The 20,251-nt window shown below is 42.4% G+C and overlaps 3 protein-coding genes across 3 annotated transcripts in view; 2 read left to right on the top strand and 1 right to left on the bottom strand.

The window, feature by feature from the left end:
• Positions 1 to 1,278: 1,278 nt before the first annotated feature.
• Positions 1,279 to 13,178, top strand: znf292a (zinc finger protein 292a; the record flags this gene model as incomplete). The annotated part of the gene is made up of 8 exons (XM_079175372.1): positions 1,279 to 1,428; positions 3,469 to 3,623; positions 4,532 to 4,610; positions 4,956 to 5,091; positions 5,238 to 5,440; positions 5,823 to 5,959; positions 6,367 to 6,508; positions 6,657 to 13,178. The coding sequence occupies 8 exons, from the start codon at positions 1,279 to 1,281 to the stop codon at positions 12,798 to 12,800; spliced, it is 7,146 nt and encodes a 2,381-aa protein (XP_079031498.1). The 3' UTR covers positions 12,801 to 13,178.
• Positions 13,048 to 20,251, bottom strand: part of selenon (selenoprotein N) — a 132,349-nt gene continuing 125,145 nt past the window's right edge. The window contains exon 13 of the mRNA XM_079175373.1: positions 13,048 to 13,063. The gene's annotated coding sequence lies outside the window, so the exon portion shown is untranslated. The remainder of the gene's footprint in view (positions 13,064 to 20,251) is intronic.
• Positions 14,254 to 20,111, top strand: orc3 (origin recognition complex, subunit 3; the record flags this gene model as incomplete). Its single annotated transcript, XM_079174141.1, has 20 exons — positions 14,254 to 14,369; positions 14,498 to 14,555; positions 14,636 to 14,733; positions 15,158 to 15,296; positions 15,397 to 15,501; positions 15,595 to 15,761; positions 15,841 to 15,980; positions 16,067 to 16,226; positions 17,142 to 17,255; positions 17,347 to 17,480; positions 17,715 to 17,778; positions 17,880 to 17,996; positions 18,115 to 18,194; positions 18,544 to 18,677; positions 18,821 to 18,915; positions 19,030 to 19,127; positions 19,216 to 19,357; positions 19,438 to 19,554; positions 19,822 to 19,901; positions 20,006 to 20,111. The coding sequence occupies exons 1-20, from the start codon at positions 14,346 to 14,348 to the stop codon at positions 20,109 to 20,111; spliced, it is 2,172 nt and encodes a 723-aa protein (XP_079030267.1). The 5' UTR covers positions 14,254 to 14,345.

The raw sequence follows: 20,251 nt of genomic DNA, 5'->3' as shown, positions 1-20,251 counted from the left end.
ACAAGTTCATTTGTGTTTTAAATGTCTGTTCACATGATGCCAGATCATATTTTTGTAGCAATTGTGTGTTTGTGTAATTTGCCTATATTTGCATTGATAGATGTATTCATTGTAGATTGAAAAGCAATTAAAATGTGCAACCCAGATGTTGCATTTTCATGAACGTCTCTTACAGTGAAATTCATGGGATTGTGGTGTGTGTGTGTGTTAAAGCAACTAAATGTGAGGAATAGTAACACAGGTAACTGTCTGAAAGGGACATTTGGCTTTTAGGTTGATAACAGGATTGCGCCATGGCAAATCTGATTCTCCAATCAGAAGTGGAAGCCAAAATATATATCAAGTAGCTGCACAGAACTGATATTTAAGCCATCATCAGAGAGAATTCATTGAAAAGCCCCAAAAAAGGAAAAAGTTATGGTGATTTTAACCTGAGAAAATCTCATCTGCTAGAGATTGTGTGATATGACAAAAAAACTCAGTGCTTCAGAGTTCAAATCATTTTTAAACTAAATGCTTAATTCATTTATAGTGTGTTTAGATGGTGATGTGTAGAAATGTAGGCAAACCAATCAGTTTATTTTTGTGGAAATAATTTTAGCATTTAGCAAGAATTCATTGTAGGTACTATATAATAACCAGGGGTATCACTGCCTCACTCTTTAAAAGCTTTTTTTAATGCTCCTTATAATATACAAACATAATCATGAATGCATTAACGCCACTTATCGAGCAACATGCTAAGTTACATGCTGCCTTTTAGGCCCGGTGATTAACCAGCCATCTTTCAACTGACTGACGCTTGTGAGAAGACACGTGCCCTGCTGAAGAGTCCCTGACAAAGTCACACTGCACATCAGGGATGTTGTTGAAGCTGATCCTTGAGTGCACTTATGTGACTACTCTGGGCGAAGACAAGAATATCGTACCTTGGAGATATTGAATAAAACGTGGGTGAAAATATAATAGATTTTGCCTCATGTTGGAGGTTGTTCGTCTGAGGATGCTGTGCCTGGAGGTCTTTGCGTGGATGGTAATAGCATGGAGTCAGGGGCATCCAGCGGTCCAATCCTTCTTAGACTAGCTGTTAAGTAAACATTTCACGTCCAGTCTGTGTGCAGAGTGTAATCACTGTAAGGCCATGGATGCTTTGTTGACATCAGGGGTATGTGTATGTGGAGCACACTGTGTGCTCTCCCTTCCCCCCTCTGCGTGCGCGTGCGTGTGCGGGTCTGGCAGCGTAACATCTGTGCGTACGCGGTCGTGATTGTTGTGAAGATGGCGGAGGGGGAGACAGAGAAGGAATATGACACACGGAAAGCTCTCGAGGAGCTCCGAGAGCGGTTCCAGGGTCTGACCACAGCTTTGAAAGAGAGCTCGCAGTCTCCGTTGGAAGCCTCTCTGCATTTCTGCCAGGAGTTTTGCCAGGTTAGCCCGTTCTCCTGCAGCTCATCCCGGGCAGCCTGCAGCCCCTCTGGCTTCCTGGCCGAGGATGCGCGTCTACGTTTGCTACAACAATGTAGCTAAGGAGCTAGCTGCCTGGCTAGCTTTTTCTGGCATTTCAAGATGGGGAAAAAAACTCCTCCGTGATTTTCAGCCATTCTTTCAAGGATGTTTGTCCGTGGCATGAACTTATTTGCAAAGTCTCACCATCCGCGCGGCGACAAGTCACACCAGTGTGTGCGCGCCGTGCATGTATTACTCGTATTTTCCAGGCCAGATAGCTAATGGCAGATGAATGTTGCTAGCTGGTATGCAGGGTCCCCCTGCCCTGTGCAGTGGTCATGCTGTGCAAAAAAAAAAAAAAAATGGGTAGCTACGTTAGCGAGATTTTTCAGGGCGATTGCATTGATATGCACTGAATTATACGTCTGCATTCATCGTAGAAAATACCATTCAAACTTTATAACGCTTGCATCTCCTTGCTGGTTTAGGTTTTCGCTGGGTGTAGAAAGGGGGTTACTTTGGTAAAGCTGTTTTATTGTACGGAAAGATCAATGATTTTTTTTCCAAGGTGCTAGCCTAGGCCTTTTGCACTAATTAATCCAGCGAACCACATCAATGTTTATTACAGCGATATAGCCAGCACCGGCTAAATGTGTTAGATTGATGCCAATGTTAGAGCGAGCGATCCGCCTGCAGCTGACCGAGGCAGTGATTTAAAAAGGGAAAGTGTGGCAGTGGTCACTGACTCCATTACACATCCTCCTCATTAATTTGCCCTGGCCACGAAAATATCATGCGAGGTCTCCATTTAGCTGACATCCTACTGAGACAGCAAAGGGTCGCTCTCATTGCACCAAATTCGTTTTTGGTTATTGGTTTGTTTTCTATATCGCATTTACGCAGGAATTCATTGAACTTAACCGTTATTTCAGCAAAAAAAGGTGACGAGCCCCGGGCTGCATGCTGTGGTTTTGATCAGTTAGGTCATGATGGAGGCATTAATGGATGTCTATGAATATGTGTGCGAGTGTGTGTGAGAAATGGAGGGAGTTTTCATTGATGAAGGTGAGGCGTTACTCGAGCTGGGTCATAAGGGAAGAAAGGGGAGGATGCCAAAGTCAGCCAAGCCACACACAACTTTGGTGCTTTGTTGTCTTAGGTGTCTATATCTCGGCTGTGTTATGTAATCAGTGTATAATAACAGGATTTGTTTTACTTCCTTGATAGTTTGTGAGGGTATGGCTTTTTTTCCTTCATCTAAAAAGTTAGTTGTGGCTTTTTGAAATTAAAGCACAAATTTAAAAGTTGACTTTTTTTTTTACATGTAATCTAAATTGCCATCACATCTTTGTATGCAGAACAGAATAATTATGTCGTTCTTTTCTCACTAAACACGTTTGATTTTTATACGGTCATGATTATGAAGCATACATTTTGTCCTCAAGTCTTCTCGGCTCTTTTTTATTGGTCGAGGAGTGTCACTAAGCATTATGTGCCTATATGTAATTACACAACTGCTGAGTTTAGAAAGTATAAACATCTGTAATGATAAAAATAAGCATAGGCCTGAAACCCTAAATGTTATTTTCATTATTGATAAATCTGCCAGTTTAATTGATTATTTACTAAATATAAGACAATAGTGAACAGTGCCTATCAATTATGATTTGCCATTTTTTCCAGTGTGAAAGGTAATGTCTCCAAATATTTTTTTCCCCAGACAGTTGGCAAAAAAAATAAATATATCATTTGAAATGATTATAAAATCGAGGAAAGTATCAATTCTCACATTTGAAAAGCTGGAAACAGAGAATATTCTGCATGTTTTGCTTGATGGACACATTTTTTTAGTGTTAAATAAATATATTTGGGATTTAAATACACCGTTTGATTTTACCAACATGATTTCCATTATCCAGATATTTTTTTACCTTGCTATAATATACTAGGATGCCTTATAAAAAAAAAAAAATCACTCCATCAGTGCCTTTATTGTAATTATAGTTTTTTTCTGTTTCCCAGGTCCTTGTGGAAAATGCTGGCCGTTGGAAAACCGATGAGGATCCACTGCCTTTACTGGAGGTCTACACTGTGGCCATCCTCAGCTTTGCTAAGGCTAATTCCTGTCTCTCCTCCGAATGTGAAAACGTGCCACTCCTACTTGAAAAGTTAGCACTGTGAGTAGGAACTCTGACATGGGTGTTACTGGAAATAAGATTTCCCATAATCCTGTATTTTTCTTATTCTTTCTAACGGCATCTTCCTTCTGAACTTGATATCAGTTACACATTAATGACACATAATGGGAAACCATCTCCATTAAGTCTTTCCTGTAGTAGTGTAAGTAGATGTGGCAAAGAATGGGTTACTGGTTTTGGATGTGCACATGACAATAAACATTTGCTCTGCAGTTTCACTGATGTAGTTTTGTCTTCGGCTGGCTCCTCAATGGGGAATGCAAAGACGGACAGCAATCTCCCACGAAAGATGCACAATATTTGACAATAAGAATAAAACAAAAACACACCCAAACCCCAAGTAAATTTTGAAATTTAAAGTTTTGAAATACTTTTACAGGAACTAGTCCGCTTTTCACACAATGTGCTCTAAAAGTACTTTGAAGGCAAAGTCCTTGAGGCTGTAATTGGAGTAGAAATGTAGGCTAGCTCTTTGGGAGCTTTGACATATTTGGGATGAGCTACAGACTATACTTTGCTCACACAAATACAGACGCAAGTATTAATAATGTCAAGGTTGTTACTTTTTTGGGGATAAATTATTGATCAATTACTGATCTGCCCACTTTGAGCTGTTTTTCCATTACTACCATATGAAAAACAACAGGGACTAATTAATAACACCTACACCTACATCGATCCGTGCAACTAAAGTATCTCACTGCTGTTGATTGACTCCCCTATTTTTCCCGTTCGTCATCTTTATTATATTTCCAAAATGCCACACTGACTTTACAGCCCGACACTTCGTGAATAGTTATTCTTGTACGTCTCTCCTTAATTTTGGGAGTGTGTGCACAGCCTTGACCTAAATGTGGCTTTAACAAATAACTGTGTTGGATTCGCAGGAGCTGTGCGGAGCTGCTGCTCTTGATGCCCCAGCATGTCCCTGGTGCCTTATGGGAGGGGTTTCAGTCCTCCATGAAGGTCAGTATTTTCAGGGACTGTTCCTGAGGCTTATCTCTGCAGTGATAAGCAATGAAAGTTGTTTGGTTATTAGAATGCATTTGGTTTAGCTCATCATTGAATGGTAATAAAAACATATGAGCTAAATGTTTGGATCTGTGGGAATGTCTTGACACGTAGGACATTTCATGAAATGTTTTGTTCACTGCTGCTTTTCAAGAAATGTAAACTGTTGCATGGCGACACGTTCGCTACAGTAACTTTGTTTGAACAGTTATTTTAGAATGTAGACTGTCTAACGGTATGTATGACTCACTGAGGTTTTAGTAATGAGGTTACTACATCTTTATTTATCTTCTGTTGCAGTTGGCACACAGCCTCTTGCAAGAAAGTGGGAGCACACAGCTCTGCCTGCTCTCAATTCTAGCGCAACAGGACGGCGTCTGGTCCAACAACACACTAAGCAGCATCCTGTCCAATCAAATCCCTCAAACTGAGCAAGGTCAGTTCTTATTGGCTTTGAGGATGCACCGCGCCGACTTGTACAGCTGTAGTTGCATGAAATTATAATTGTTAAATGTGTGGATTATACTTGTGTGCAGTTTCTTACCCTTTGCCTCCATCTTTTTTGACTTTGTTCTTTCATAGTTCATGAGTATCTTGAGTTGGAAGGTGCTACGCTTCTGAATATGAGAATAAAGCATCTAATCAAAGTGGACAGTGTTGATAAAGCTGCTGTACTCGCAAAAATGTGCTCAGAGTATCCGGGATATGAAGGAAAAGGAAACTTCAAGCAAACCTACTTGCTTTGTATCTGCATGACAAAAAGTCAGGAGCAGCTAATGGACGAGGTAAGAGATGACTCACAGTAACACTGTTACTTGTACACACAAAGTCATTACGTTTACCGTTTGAACAAGTGCTCAAAAGCTGTGATCAGTGGTGTTCTATCTTATCTTACCAATCTGCAAACAGAAATTGTCGGCTATTTTTAAGTCTTAAATGATTTTTGTGTGACATGATCATTTAAACAAACCAACAATTGGACTGAAGACGGACTGTTATTTTCAAAAAACTGAACTGAACTTGAATCAAACAAGCAAACACTCAACATTTGTTTTATTCTTTATCACAAACTATCCCAGCAGTGTTGTCAGATGTGACAGATGGTCATTGGATTTAATTTAAATTTACAGTTTCTTTGATTTTCTTTTCTCTCTTTATTCCTAACAGATTGCATCAATAGACTGTAAAGATGCTCTCGAAATGATCTGCAACTTGGAGTCAGAGGGAGACGAGAAAGGAGCTCTCTGCTTATGTTCAGCCTTTCTCAAGCGACAGCTACTTCAAGGAGATGTTTATTGTGCCTGGTGAGTGTTTCTGATTGTTTCAAATAGTCGTGGAGCACTTACACAATTACTCTCAGGAACACAGTGGTCATGCAGAAAATACATAATGCATTTGACTTGTATCCAACCTAAAGCAATCTCTCACAATCATATGCACAAAGACCCTCACTGTTGAGCACATTGCAGAGGCAGACTCTGTGTTTAGTACTTGAGGAAAGATAGGCCACCTGTGAATGAATGACTCGCACTCTTTAATACAGCAACAGTTGAAGTTAAAACTATGCAGTACACCTTTAGATTTGTGGTCATCTGTAATCTCAATTCACATATTTTTCAATATTAGTAATCGGAAAAATAGTCAAAAGATTCATCAGTAATGAAAATAATTGTTAGTTGTTTCTAACGGTTGTGTTTGTGATGTTTTGCAGGGAACTCACACTGTTCTGGAGTAAGCTACTTATGCGTTTAGAGTCGTCATCCGATGCATTTCTTGGACACAGCAAAGCGATGGCTCTTCTCTGTAGAAGCCTCTGTCATATTCTGTTCCTAATCAAAGTAATCCAAAACGAGGTAAGAGAAATGTCTATACATTTGTAGCTGATAGCTGAACCAGTACACATAACCATTCACAGCAACGATGACTCATGTGAAACTAGATCTGTTAATTGGGCCTGAAAATAAACCCCTTGGCATTTACCTTTCTTTTTTATTTCCGTAGGTTGGAGAGGTGGGGCTTCCAGTGTGCGTGGAAATGTGCATTCAAGCTCTGAAAATGACATCCAGTGACCATAAAGATAGCAAGTCCACCATGTGCAAGACCATTTCCTGCCTCTTGCCAACTGATCTAGAGGTTAAGCGTGCATGCCAGTTGACAGAGTTCCTCCTCCAGCCTACCGTTGACTCATATTATGCCGTGGAGTCACTGTACAACGAACCAGACCAAAAGCCAGAGGAGGACGAGAGTCTACCAGTGCCCAATTCATTACGTTGCGAGTTACTGCTGGCCTTCAAGACACAGTGGCCTTTTGATCCAGAGTTCTGGGACTGGAAAACACTGAAACGCAACTGTTTGGCACTGATGGGAGAGGAGGCAGCTATTGTGTCATCTATTGACACGCTCAATGACACAGATGACCAGGAGGTGGAAAGTGCACTTGGCAAACTCCCTGAATACAGAGACTTGGAGGATTTTCTGCTAACCACTACAAATGAACTCAATGAAATCACGGATGAAAGAGAGAAAAACAGAGAAGCTAAAAAACTTCGGGAGCAGGGTTTTGTGTCGGCCCGGTTCAGAAATTGGCGAGCCTACATGCAGTATTGTGTTTTGTGTGACAAGGAGTTCTTGGGTCACAGAATTGTTCGCCATGCGCAGAAGCACTTCAAAGACGGAGTGTATCTTTGTCCAATTTGTGCTGACAGTTTTGAAACTAGGGAGATTTTAGAGCCACATGTAGCATCCCATGTAAAGCAATCTTGCAAAGAGAGACTAGCCGCGATGAAAGCTGCTAGGAAGGTAACCAAGCCACCTCAGTCCCCTAAAAGTCCATCAAAAATGTCAAAAGTTGCTGCCAAGGTGAACTTTAGTCCTGTTAAAATTGAATCTCATATTGGCGACCAATTGGCGTCTGCTGTTAAGATAGAACAAACTACATCGGACACACACATAAGTCAAGACTGTTTCTGTCCTGTCAAAAACTGTTCCAAGGCTTTCAAGTTTTTCCGCAACCTCATGGCTCACGTCAGATCTCACAAGGACGACGAAGAGGCCATGAGGTTTTTAGAGATACAAAAACAGAAAGTGGTGTGCCAGTATTGCAGAAGGCAATTTGTAAACGTCAGACACCTTAATGATCATTTGCAGATGCACTGTGGCAGCAAGCCGTACATCTGCATACAGTTGGATTGCAAGGCCAACTTTAACTCCAATTCTGAGCTTCTAATGCATCGAAAAACACATCCTGAATTTAAGGCCCAGTGCATGTTCCCCAACTGTGGCCAGGTTTTCAGTGAGGCCTACCTGTTGTATGATCACGAGGCTCAGCATTACCTTACGTACACCTGCCAAACAGAAAACTGTGGCAAAATATTCTACTCACAGTCTCAGTTCTTGTCCCACCAAGAGATTCATAGTACAAACAATGCAGTGAACAGTTTGCCCATCCCAAACCAAAACCCTCCTGATACTTTGAAAGTAGAACCACCACCCGAGGGCACCCAGAGCAATGAAAACACCTGTCCTGAAGTTGTCTGCATTGAAAGGATTAATGCAAGTGAATACATGATGGAGGCATCAAAGTCAGACTCATCACCGTGCGGATTAGCTGAGCTTGCTAAAGAACCTCTTCCTGTGAGAGTGAAACACTCTATTGAAAGCATGCTGAATTCTGCGGAAGATGGTGAAATCACAGAACCAGAGAAATGCTACACTCCGCTAACAAACCCCACTCCAGCACCTTCCGATGCGAAACCCACACCGGAGGCTCCTCCTGCACACCCTAAGGTTGCTGGGCAAGGTGAGATCCCTCCAGCAAATCCTGTACCGAGTGCAACAAACCCTTTGGCGAGTCAACAGGGAGAGGGGCTTAATAATGTACAAGGCAATGAACTCACAAAAGCGATTCCACAAATAATTTCTTCAAGTCAAATCAAGACCGAAATTCCTTGTTCACTGCAAGGATATCCTTCCAGCTCGCCTGCTGTAACTGCCGGCAATGACGAGAACCTGCATTGCTGCCCGTATAATGACTGCACAAGGGCATACAGTACAAACAAAAGTCTGTCACGGCATGTGAAGAAGCAACACCCGGAAATATTTGAAGATTGGAAATTGGCAAAGAAATATAACAAAGTGGCCAAAATTACATCAAAAAAGGCACCAAGTGGGCCCGCTTCACCAAGTCCGTCTCAGAACCAGGGTAACAGGCCGTCAAATCAGCCGGGAAAACTATGCAACAAACCTGGGATGCAGCAAATGGATTACTCAATGGGATCTTCAACCTCACCTGCCCAGTGTTATCCTGGATCAATGGAGCCTGTGCCTATCACTCCAATGGTGAACCCCACAGTGTACCCATCGTGGGGAAACTCAAATAATCCTTCCGAAATGATGCAGTCAGACATGTCACAGTCATGGTCTTCACCTCTGAATAACTCCTATCCAGATGCCTTCAACGTCAATGAGTACCCCCCTCGGAGCTATCCTCAATGGCAGGCAGACGCCTATCAAACCACAGCATCCCTCCCACCTGATAGAGATCATTCAATGGCAGCTACACATGGGCCCTCTGCGTCACACGCTCCTTCAGTTTCAAGTTTGATGTCTCAGTACGTGTCCAGTTCTCTGATGCTTGACAATGGAGGGCAAATACATAACGGAGGGCATCAGTATGGACTAATGCATCCAGAGGGCAGTGGAGACCGCGTGGATGTGGGGAAAAGCAGTGGCAGTGTGACTAGCCAGTTAGATAATGGAAACAGTCTCTCAACATTTGATAGCCTCCCTGATGGAGGTTACCACACTCCATATGCCCAGAGTGAAAACTCTTGTCTTACTCAAGACTCGTCAGTCGATATTCCCATAAAATGTCTGAGCCCAGAGGCCCAAGTTGCGTTAAAAGCTCCACATGAAATAATCAAAACAGAGAATGTGTCCACTCCTTGTTATGAACAGATGGACAACTCTGTGGACGGCATGCTCAGTCCAAACAGTGTCACTCACACAGATTTCCCTTACGAAGAGGACTGTCCCAGTGCGGACTGCGAGGCCGCCCCGGCAGACGAGAAGGCCTGTGATCCCGACATTCAGAAAGGAAAACGCGGCAGGTTGAGCAAGAGAACCAAATGGCCAGCCATCATCAAGGATGGCAAAGTCATCTGCAGGAGGTGCTTCAGAGAGTTCACGAGCACCAAGTCTCTCGGAGGTCACTTATCCAAACGCTCACAGTGCAGACCTGTAGATGAAATCGACCTAACCGCTGATCTGCCGTCATCTTTTCTTGATTTTCTCAATGACCCCAGTGTCCCTGATAATAACGGAGCAATATTCAACATGTCAAATGGGGATTTCTCACAGGAATCTTCTAGCCTGACCACTTTGACTTCACCCATGGTGTTGAAACAGGAGCCGCAAAATACAAATATAATGGACTATTCAAACTCCATTTGCGTTTCCCCTGAAAACCAGCAACAGAAGGCCGGAGAGTTGGCTAATCCAGCCCTCGCTGGACATCACCAAGAGGATCACTTGATGGAAATTTCACATGCCTTCCAAAAGTTGGATTTGATCGAGGCTGCACAAGTGAAGATGCGGAGTGCTCTGTTGTTGGAGCAAAATGCCAGTCAACGTGATACAGCCCAGGGCATTGAAAAGAGTAAGATACCGAGTAAAAGTGATGACAAGCCCCTTGAAAAGATCTCCAAACCTTTTAAATGTGACCAGGATGAGTGCGAGTACTCATTCATGACGAAGGAGGCGTTATTCAAACACTTATCTAAAATGCACGATTACTCTCATGAAATGATAGAAGATCTGAAAAAAACCCCATCCAAACTCTCTCCCTATCCTTGTCAGATTTGCCCCAAGACATTCACGAGAACGACAGGTTTGAGAATTCACTATGAAAAAGTCCACCGATTGTCAAAGACCGACATCCAGAAGCTAAAGATCAGTGCTCGAAACAGGCGCGCATTCAGACTGAACAAAGATGACGTGTTTATTAGCCGTGCGACCACTGATGCTAACACCAGTCACACAGCACAGTCGGCAGTGGTATTACCTTTCATCAAACAAGAACCGCTTGACATTGCAATTGCATCTCAAACAGACAATGAGAACAATCCACAAGTTCCTCAAATCACTTCACCTGGAGATGCGGTTAGAGAGAGCTTCGTGCCTGAGGTATCAATTGTCGCACAACTACCACCACCTCAACACTACATGACTGAGAGGTCGTTCTGTGAGGTGGAACCATCGGTTCACGAAGGAGCCCCAGAGCAACCTAAAGTGGCTGTTGTAAACAAGAGTCCAGATGTGAAGCAGAAATTCGGCGCACAAGAGAAACTCAGCCCGGTTGGCAAAACAAAGAAGCAGCACGGACGATCAGATGCGTCGTTTAGCAAAGTCAAGGAGCCGATGTCCAGCCCTTCGAGTGCATCTGCTTCATCCTCCCCAGAGAAACCCAGCAGCTCCAAAAACACACCAACGAAGGATGAATCCCAGAGGAAAGAGAAAGCTCAGAAAAGGCTGAGCCTCAAAATGTGTGAAACAGACAACGCCTACAGTCCATATAGACCATATCGCTGTGTTCATGAAGGATGCACTGCCGCATTCACCATCCAGCAAAATTTGATTCTGCATTACAGGGCCATGCATCAGTCATCCCTGCCCACGAGCAAACCCGAACCCGACACCGAGAACACGAGTGTTGAAAATGGACAGGAGAGCCATCAGAGCATCGACAAAGACGATGAAGTCAGGTGTCAGGTGAAAAACTGCTCACGGGTGTTCATGGGAATCACAAGGCTAGTGCAGCATTACCTCTTACTCCACAAGTTCAGTCGGGACAAAGCCACCGCCATGATGGCCAGCATGTCTATAGGGACGTTCAACTGTGACCGGCCGGAGTGCGCTATCCCCTTCAACTCCGTGGAAAAGTACATTGAGCACATTAAGAATTACCACAAGGAAATCGCCATCTCCGAGAGCGGCTTAGTCGATCAAACTTTCAGGTGTGAGTTTGAGGAATGCGATCGCGTTTACACTACGAAATCAAACCTCCTGCGTCACCTAATAAAGAAGCACGAGTATGTTTATGATCCCAAAACAACTGACGGAAGGCGGACTAAATCAATGGCGCTCTTCCCGGGGGCTAATGGGAAAGAAAATGTTGAAAGCAAGTTCAAAGTGAAGAAGAAAAACACTAAAAAGAAAGATGGGAAGTCCATCGAACACTGGACTAGTTTTGGAAAGCCGACACTAAAGTCACATGAAGAGGCATCAGCCATGTGCACCAAGAAGTCTGCACTGCAGTACCCATGCATGATAATAGGCTGCGATGCAGTGGAGCGGGCTGAGAGAAGTATATTTAAGCATTACACGACTCACGGTCTCACAGAGAGATACATTGAAGACCACAGGAGCCAGTTCATTTTCTGCAAAAAGTACTCGCGCTCCAGATTCAAAGATTCAAGCAAATCTGAGGGCGCGTCAAGCTCATCTTCCGAGGAGACGGAGGCAGATGACGGCGAAAAGGCCAGTGACCAGAAATCCGATGAGCTGGAGGATCGAATAGGCCATGACGACAGCAAGCTGTCCAACGACGATAGTGCAGAATCGCAAGCTTCCACCGGGACAGAAGGGGGAACTAAAAGAGGCCGTCCCAGAAAGCCTGCTCATCCTACACCTGCGTGTCTGGAGAGGATGCAGACCCTGAGGACTCGTTCGACTGTTAACAGTTCAAGAGAGAACTCAAATCCTGGGACCCCTACAGCCCAAGAACAACGCGACGACGGGGTTATGCCGGGGTCTTTCAAGCCTTTAGGACTTGAGGACTCTTTCCTTAAGTTCTTGGAAACCTCAGAGTCAACCCACTCTTCCAAACGCAAATTAAATGACAAATCTAGTGCTGAACTGCCGTCCAAAAGACAACAAACTCACAGACAGAAATCTGCAATGAAAGGTAAAATAACAGGCTGTGAGAATCTGGTAGACTTCAGAAATCCCCTTAATCTCAAATCAGTGAGCAATGTCAAGATTGTCGTCGATAAAACATTTTCAGACGGTGCTGATCTTTTGCTAAAACAGCTTCAAGACATGAAGCCCATAGTCATAATAAAAAAGTGGCTTTATAGCGGATCATAGCGATACTTTGTTTTCAACTCGATCTCACTCAGGATTTGAGAAGTTATGCTGCGGAATGGTTTGTTAATGCATCAGATTTCCAACTGGTAACAGTAATGGTCGCAGTTAATGATGAAATGGCCTATTTTGTACTTAATGAAAAAATGTCTTGGATGATTTTAAGTATGTATGTTAGTTATAATAACCAGGTAATCTATAGGGCATAGATTTTAGAAACATGTTTGTATTTATGCTTAGTACTGAAGATGTTTTTTTTTTTTTTCCTTTTGCTAAATGGAGACTTTTAAAGAAAAACTATGTTTTTATATATCCCTATGGGATTTCAAGTTATGTTTGTATTTATTTCATCCTTTTTCAACACTAGTAGACCTATCTGTAATATTTACATGTCTTCCACAAAGTGTTCAATAAAATGTTACTGTTTCTTTTTGTAAAATATTGCCTGCAGACGTTTTTGTGTTGCAGTTTATATATATATGTATACATATTCTTTCTGGATTTAATGCACAGTTTTTCATATATGGAAAATAGAAAAATAATACCCAGCATGTCATAATAAGCTTGATCATTGTTGAATTTCAGACAAAACGTTAGAGTAAGATCATTTAAATACAATCTTCTTGTCTGCTGAGTTTCCTAACACAAATTACACATTTACTGGACTTAATTTGCATACAAATAAATGCCTTTTTTGTACCATTTCGTTTTTTATTTTTGTCATCTGCATAGGAACCACCAGAAATGTATACGATTAAATTATTTCACCAGAGCATTTTCTATTCAAAACACTTCAAATCAAAGTAAAAACATTTTTGTTAACATAAAGATAAAAAGATGTTTGACATGGTGTAAGTATAGAGGTACAGACACCCAACAGTATACAATATGCATAATGCTAACTAAAGATAGTTAATATTTTTTTTAAAAAGAGCCAAAAAAAAGGCTCGTGTTATAATTATAACTAAAAACATGCTAAATAGACTTTGCATCCTGATAGAAATCTTTAAAATGAAATACTATTACTTATACTATTGTATATATAATTACGTTATTAGTAGTGTTAGGGAGCATCATTTGTACATGCTCGTCATCTCTAAAAATGAACATTAAACACTGCAACAGGACAGATTTGGACCTGCAGGCAGAGACCTCCACAGGGAAACCAGGGATTCTGTAAGGATCGGGGGTGTTCAAGACCAGCACTGTTTAAAAAAACTCCACCGCAGTTAAAACTAAGTTAAATAATAACGTAGGTTAACAAAAATCATGCTAATATCTTTAAGGTTGTATTAGATGTATAGATGTATTCATTACAGCTTTAAAAACATGCCTGATAACTTAAAACTTGAGCAAGCTCAGCTATGAACACACGCACGTGACCGTTTATCAGCTGAACACAACATTTTCCGTAAACGTCACATTGGCGGGAAGTAGCCGCTGGTTTGTTAAATACCGCACAGGCAGAATTCCATAAAGACATATTTCACTGTTATCCGGACGGCAGCGCTCTCCTAAAAATACAAGAGCCGTTACACGTAGACAAAGATGTCTACGTCATCTGTGTCTAAGGTAACGTGATATTATAACGTTGCATGTAACGTTAAGATTCTTAAACCTGACACAACATGTCAAAGTCTAGTGTCTGTGTTTGAGTTCATAGTTCACCGTTTGTAACGTGTGTCCGTTGATATTTTCAGGGCTGCTTTGTTTTCAAGCCAAGTGCTAAGAAGAAGACGAAGACCACGCTCAGTCTGAGTGAGTTATGTTCATGTTTCAACTAAAAGCTCCCTAGCGTGATATGTTGCACTCACGTTGTTTGCACTTTCTCTCCACAGAGGATCATTTCATCCGTGGCTGTGAAGATGCTGAGAACAGTGAACTACGATTCAGACTCTGTCATGACCTGTGGGACGAAATTAAAACTGACACAGAGGTAAGAACAGATATTCAACCCTGCTGCTCAACAATGAAACGTCAGTAAAAGTTAATAGTGTGAGGTGAATCCATTCAGAAAATATCTTTCATCTCAAATATGGTGGTGTCACAAAAACAACCACATGTGTTGACAAAAACGGGACATACCTCCCTAGTGGGCACTTTTTCACAGCAGCCATCTTGACATGTCATTGCAGGGTAAACACAGGTGTCATTATTCACATTAATTATCGCCCTGTTGCATTTAGGTGGACCAGAATGACCGTTTAATCAATTCCACCTGTGTTCACCCTGCTATGACATGGCTCAACAGTGATGTAAAACAATAGCCTTACAGTGTTAGGCCTCAACAGGGTCTCATAAACAACTTATGAATTTGGTAGATAAAACTTTTAACCAATATATGTTCTGCTGTGCGTGAGGCTCTACAGGACGAACTCAACAGGAACATCTTGGACAGCTTGCTGGACTTCACGAGGAAGTGCTCTTCCACTCGCCAGCACAGTGACTGGGCCTCACAGATGAGGGCCAGTGAGATCCCCACGGCGGCTCTCGTGCTCGGTATGTTTTAAGAGGCAGTTGCCTCTGAGATTTTGCTTATTGATTATCCAAATGGCCAATTTATAATACTGGAATTTGTCCTTTTTGATATCCTCCGTAGGTGTGAATGTCCCGGACCATGACATGACCTTCCAGAGTCTGTCTGACCTGCTGCAGCAGTCTGTCTCTCCTCATGTGGCCTCTGTGAAGGCCAAAGAGTGCGGAGGTCAGGCACTTGAAATGTATCTTTTAAAATATTCGTCCATCATTACAGTTTCTGCTTTCAAGCCCTTATGTTTGTTTGCATTTATCATTTCAGCGTTGAAGCACTTGATGAAGAGGGTCCTGGAGAGGTTAATGGACACCGTTGTGACCGTGGATGATGAGGAGGAAGAGGAGGAGGCCGAGCAGACTAGTGCGCGGCTCAACAACAGTGTGCACTGCTCCCTCAGTACACTCTGTGTGTGGTACAATACAAATACAAAGGTGGGACCATAAAGCAGAACTAAAGGACGTTGGTTAGCATTTGTAAATTTAGGTGCATAAAAAATAATTTGCATTTCAGAAATCCAACACTGGCACTCCTGGAAAGAAGCGTAGTTCTGCTGTCAGAGATGATCCGCAGCAGCCGCCTGTTGTGATTATTTTCAAAGATTTTGAGGCTTTCAACCCAAAAGTTCTTCAGGACTTTATACTCATCTGCAGGTAACTAGAAACGTTGAGCTGAAGAACGTCACTGTTTCCTTGTTTATTTTGTTACAATTTCCATGAACATGTTCTTCATTCCACAGCCGGTACATTGAACGTCTTCCGCTGATGTTCATCTTCGGTATCGCCACGTCGCCCAGCACCATCCAGCACATGCTGCCCCACTCGGTGTCCTCCCTGCTGTGTATAGAGCTCTTCCAGTCCCTCTCCTGCACACAGCACCTGGCCACAGTCATAGACAAGGTAGTGTTTCACTCTCGCACACAGTACATGCATTCAGGAAACATGGTGGAAAGTTACATCATGTTATGAGCTTATTATATATTTCATTGAATCATTACAATCAATACATTTGCCAATCTTCCATCCAATATCGTACTATTAAGGTGGTTTTCCTGCATTTGCTGTTAAAAATCTGTCATATTTGAGGTACTCGTGCAGTCACTACACTGTAAAATACTGAGTATTGAATAACACTGAAACAAGTTTTTCATGTATTTTTCAAATGAACTCTACTTCTGCAGGTATATAACCTTTTTTTTGCTTTGTGAAGCACAACATCTACATCCTTTCTGCTATTCTTTACTATAACAGATTAGACCTCTGCTCAGGACTGTATAGACGTCTTCCTGAGTGTCACACCGTAACCGGTTCGCCTGGTGTGTGTATCTATCTCAAAAACAAAGCTTTCATCAAAAGGCCACTGATTCACCATTTCAGTCGGATTGTAACTCAGCCATGACGTTCAATGTCCAGTCATGATTTTCAGTTGAGGTTACTTTTATTGTTTTGATCAAAAGCAGACATTCCTCCTGAAGTCTCTCTCTTGCTGTGATTTAAACATAAACTTGTCTCTTCCTGGTGCATCACCTGACACTGACGCACACCTGCTACCTACATCCCTTCACCGAGACACCTGGTGCTGAGTGCCAACAAAAATACATACACAAATAACAACAAAATAATGAAATGGCTCCAACATGTATTATGCTTAAATGTTTTGCAGTATGTCATCTGGATTTGGCTTCTCAGATATAGGCGATTGACACAATAGTATTTATGATCCACTGCACCATAAAATGAAATCCATTACAGTGGCTAAGTTGCTTGTTTTTTCAATCAAATTTTTAGATTTTTTTGTCTTGTCTCTGTTTCCAGTTGATCCTCACACATCAGTTCCCTTTTAAGCTGAACGGTAAAGTGTTGCAGGTGCTGATCAGCATCTTCCTCTACCACGATTTCTCCGTGAGAAACTTCATCAAGGGCATTCAGGTACAGAGTCGCCTTTTTAAAATGCGTCATCCGGTGACTGACTGACTGATTCAGATGTGCTAAACAAACTTTGTGCTCCGTCTCGGTGCAGCTGGCCCTGCTGGAGCACTTCCACTCTCAGCCTCTCAGTGTGCTGTGCTGTAAGAAGAAGGCGGCTCTGCTCAATGTGATGCAGCTTGGTCACCAAGACTTGGAGAGGGTCAGGCAGCTGCAGTCGTTCAAGAGGTACACACACACACACACACGCATACACACACATATACAATTGGTTTTCACATGTGCATCGACTCAAAGTGGACTTGTCATTACGCTGTGTAAATATACCATTTAGTTTGGCTGCAAGCAGTGAAAACACAAGTAACTTTATGTTTTTCATGTGGGTCGGTAGCTTGTTGTTCGGTTTACCTTTTCAACTGTAAAACGAAGCCTTTAAATCAAGTCTAACCTGTGTTTCTCCAGGTATGCAGAGAAGCAGGAACCTCAGGAACAAGAGCACCTGTTGACGGATGATACTCATTTAAAGGTACATTCTTTGTTTTATCTCTTCTACTGACGCATTAGCCAATAACGAGTGCGCATACCTGGATGCAAACGCTTATGTTTTTTCTTTTTTCTTTTTTTAAGGAGGTGTGTCAGAAGCTGATAAAGGACCTTCGCAAATATCACAAGGACTATTATCCCATCCTGAGATGTCTCCACACTCTGACCTCGTCATTACCTCGGTATCCCCTCGGAAAACAGGCAAGAAATGACGGCTTTAGAAGAGTACATTGCAAAGGTTTGAAAATGAAGTAACGGTGTCAGGTTGTTGTTTTTCCAAAGTGCTTTGATGTATCACAGCATTGTCTGTGTGTTACAGATCAGAGAGCTGCATTTAATATGTCTGGAGAAGAACATATGGGAGAATGAAGACTACCAGTCAGCCATGAAGCTTCTGAAGTAAGTATGGATATTTAACCAGTCGGACCAACGAATGGACCAGAATCATTCCTCGCTGTAGACTGTTATAAGATGAAGTGCTCCAGTTGTGATGCGTTATCATAACCATGTCTCATTCGTAGTCATATACAGTACAGTTCTTGTACTTACTACTAGATGACAACATATTGAAGGGTTTTTGTATTATTGTTGCTCCTCCTGGTGGCCAAATGGCCATTAATATATATAGTAATACAGAACTGTGCCTTTCACACGGGCTTTGATTGTGAACAAACCAGACGTCAGTCCACAAACATCCCGGTCTGACGTTAGCCACTAATTTGTTCACCTCCTGTGCTTTTCCCTCCAGGATGCTGGCTAAAGATCAGCTGATTGCTTTGCTACAGAGGTGTGAGGAGACTCTGCAGTCTGCCAAGTCAAAGAAGATGAAGAGCGCTCTTGTCCAGCTGGAAGACATGCTCCACAGATTGAAGCAGTTGGACAGTAAGTAGTCACAATGAAGCAGAGATTCTTCCACTCCCTCATTTTGCGCTCACCCTGGGATAGTTTCTGTTCTCTAATAATTATTACTTTAGTTAATGAACATGCAACACTCCTTGAAGTTATCTTCCCCGTGTTCTTAATAGCAGGAGCGGCTGAACCTCCCCCCAGCGTGGAAGACATTATCACCTCTCCACTGAAAAATCTTCAAAAGAAAACCGATCTGTTCCAGCTGCAGAAGGTTTTTTTTATGGCTTTAAGATGAATGTTATCTTCACAGCATTTCTGTGAACAGATATTCCACCTCGCTGATGTCTTTGATTCCTAAACTGACTGTTGTTCTCTCGTGTTCTAGACGCTGCTGGAGATGAACGAGTCTCGGAGATCCAAAAAACTGAGTCCGTTCGAGGTTCTGCGAAATGAAGCTCTGGAGTTTATCGACAGCTTAGTGAAGTCAGACATATTACCTTCTTGCACTGCTGATTTTCGTACAATTATTTAATTGCATAATAGAAATTCATCCTCCCTCCCTCCCACATAGGAGCCACCTGTCTCCCCCAGAGTCTCAGACGCTGAATGAAGTCTGCTACTACACTTCTTCTGCCACTGTGAGACGCCACCTGAACGCAACACCTCGCACCTCCATTCAGGCTGCACTCAACAGTCCCATCTATTACCTCCAGGTACACGTCTTATCACGTGTTTCAGCTCTCTTAACATGAGCAATGGAAGTACTCATCGGAGCCTCTTCTTCTTCTTCCAGAATGAGCGCCTAAAGACCGAGGATGGGGTCGTCTCTAATGCTGCTCCTGATATCTGCATCGTGTACAAACTCCACCTGGAGTGCGGCAGGCTGATAAACCTCTACGACTGGCTGGAGGTTAGTTTGTCTACAAAATAATGTGATATTTGTCTGATGAGGTAATTCATCTACACCAACCAACGTCTTTTTAAGGAAAAAAACGAGAGGTTTATACAGCGGTCCATTTAGTCTCAACACCGTCTGCCCTCCAAACTTTGTTTTTCATTCTCTTGAGTCATTATTGATCTCAAGGATCAATGTTTCACATTATTGATCTACGAATTGATTATCGGTCCAGAATGACCAGATACTGACATGAAAGAGAACCTGTTTATTTGTTTTCAGGCGTATGCCACTGTGGTTTCTGCTGCCGAGGGGATTGAACCAGATTCTGATGACTTTGGGAAAGTGGATGATGTCAAACAGTATCCTTCCTCTAACTTCATCTACAAATATTTTTTTCCCACCATTTTAACTGACAAAATGTATAATCCACAACAGAGCTTGTGTTCCTTAGCATGTTCTCCAGCGCCCGTTTTATCCGAGCCGTGTCTGAGCTCGAATTTCTGGGCTTCATTAAGTCCACCAAACAGAAGACCGACCACGTGGCTCGACTCAGCTGGGGCGGCTGCTGACCAACAAACCACATCAGTCTCCCGTCATTCAAGCTCCTAGAAGAAACCTAATGTGGATTTATATTTTGTATTGTTGCCTCTAATAAAATATATGCGAGTAGCATCTGATAATCATGGTGCCATGTTTATTGTTACTCATT

This window comes from Pholis gunnellus (genome assembly GCF_910591455.1).
Source record: "Pholis gunnellus genome assembly, chromosome: 15".
In the NCBI taxonomy this organism is placed as follows: domain Eukaryota; kingdom Metazoa; phylum Chordata; class Actinopteri; order Perciformes; family Pholidae; genus Pholis; species Pholis gunnellus.
The sequence above is the reverse complement of the archived record's forward strand: the minus strand, read 5'-3'. Positions and strand labels throughout refer to the sequence as shown.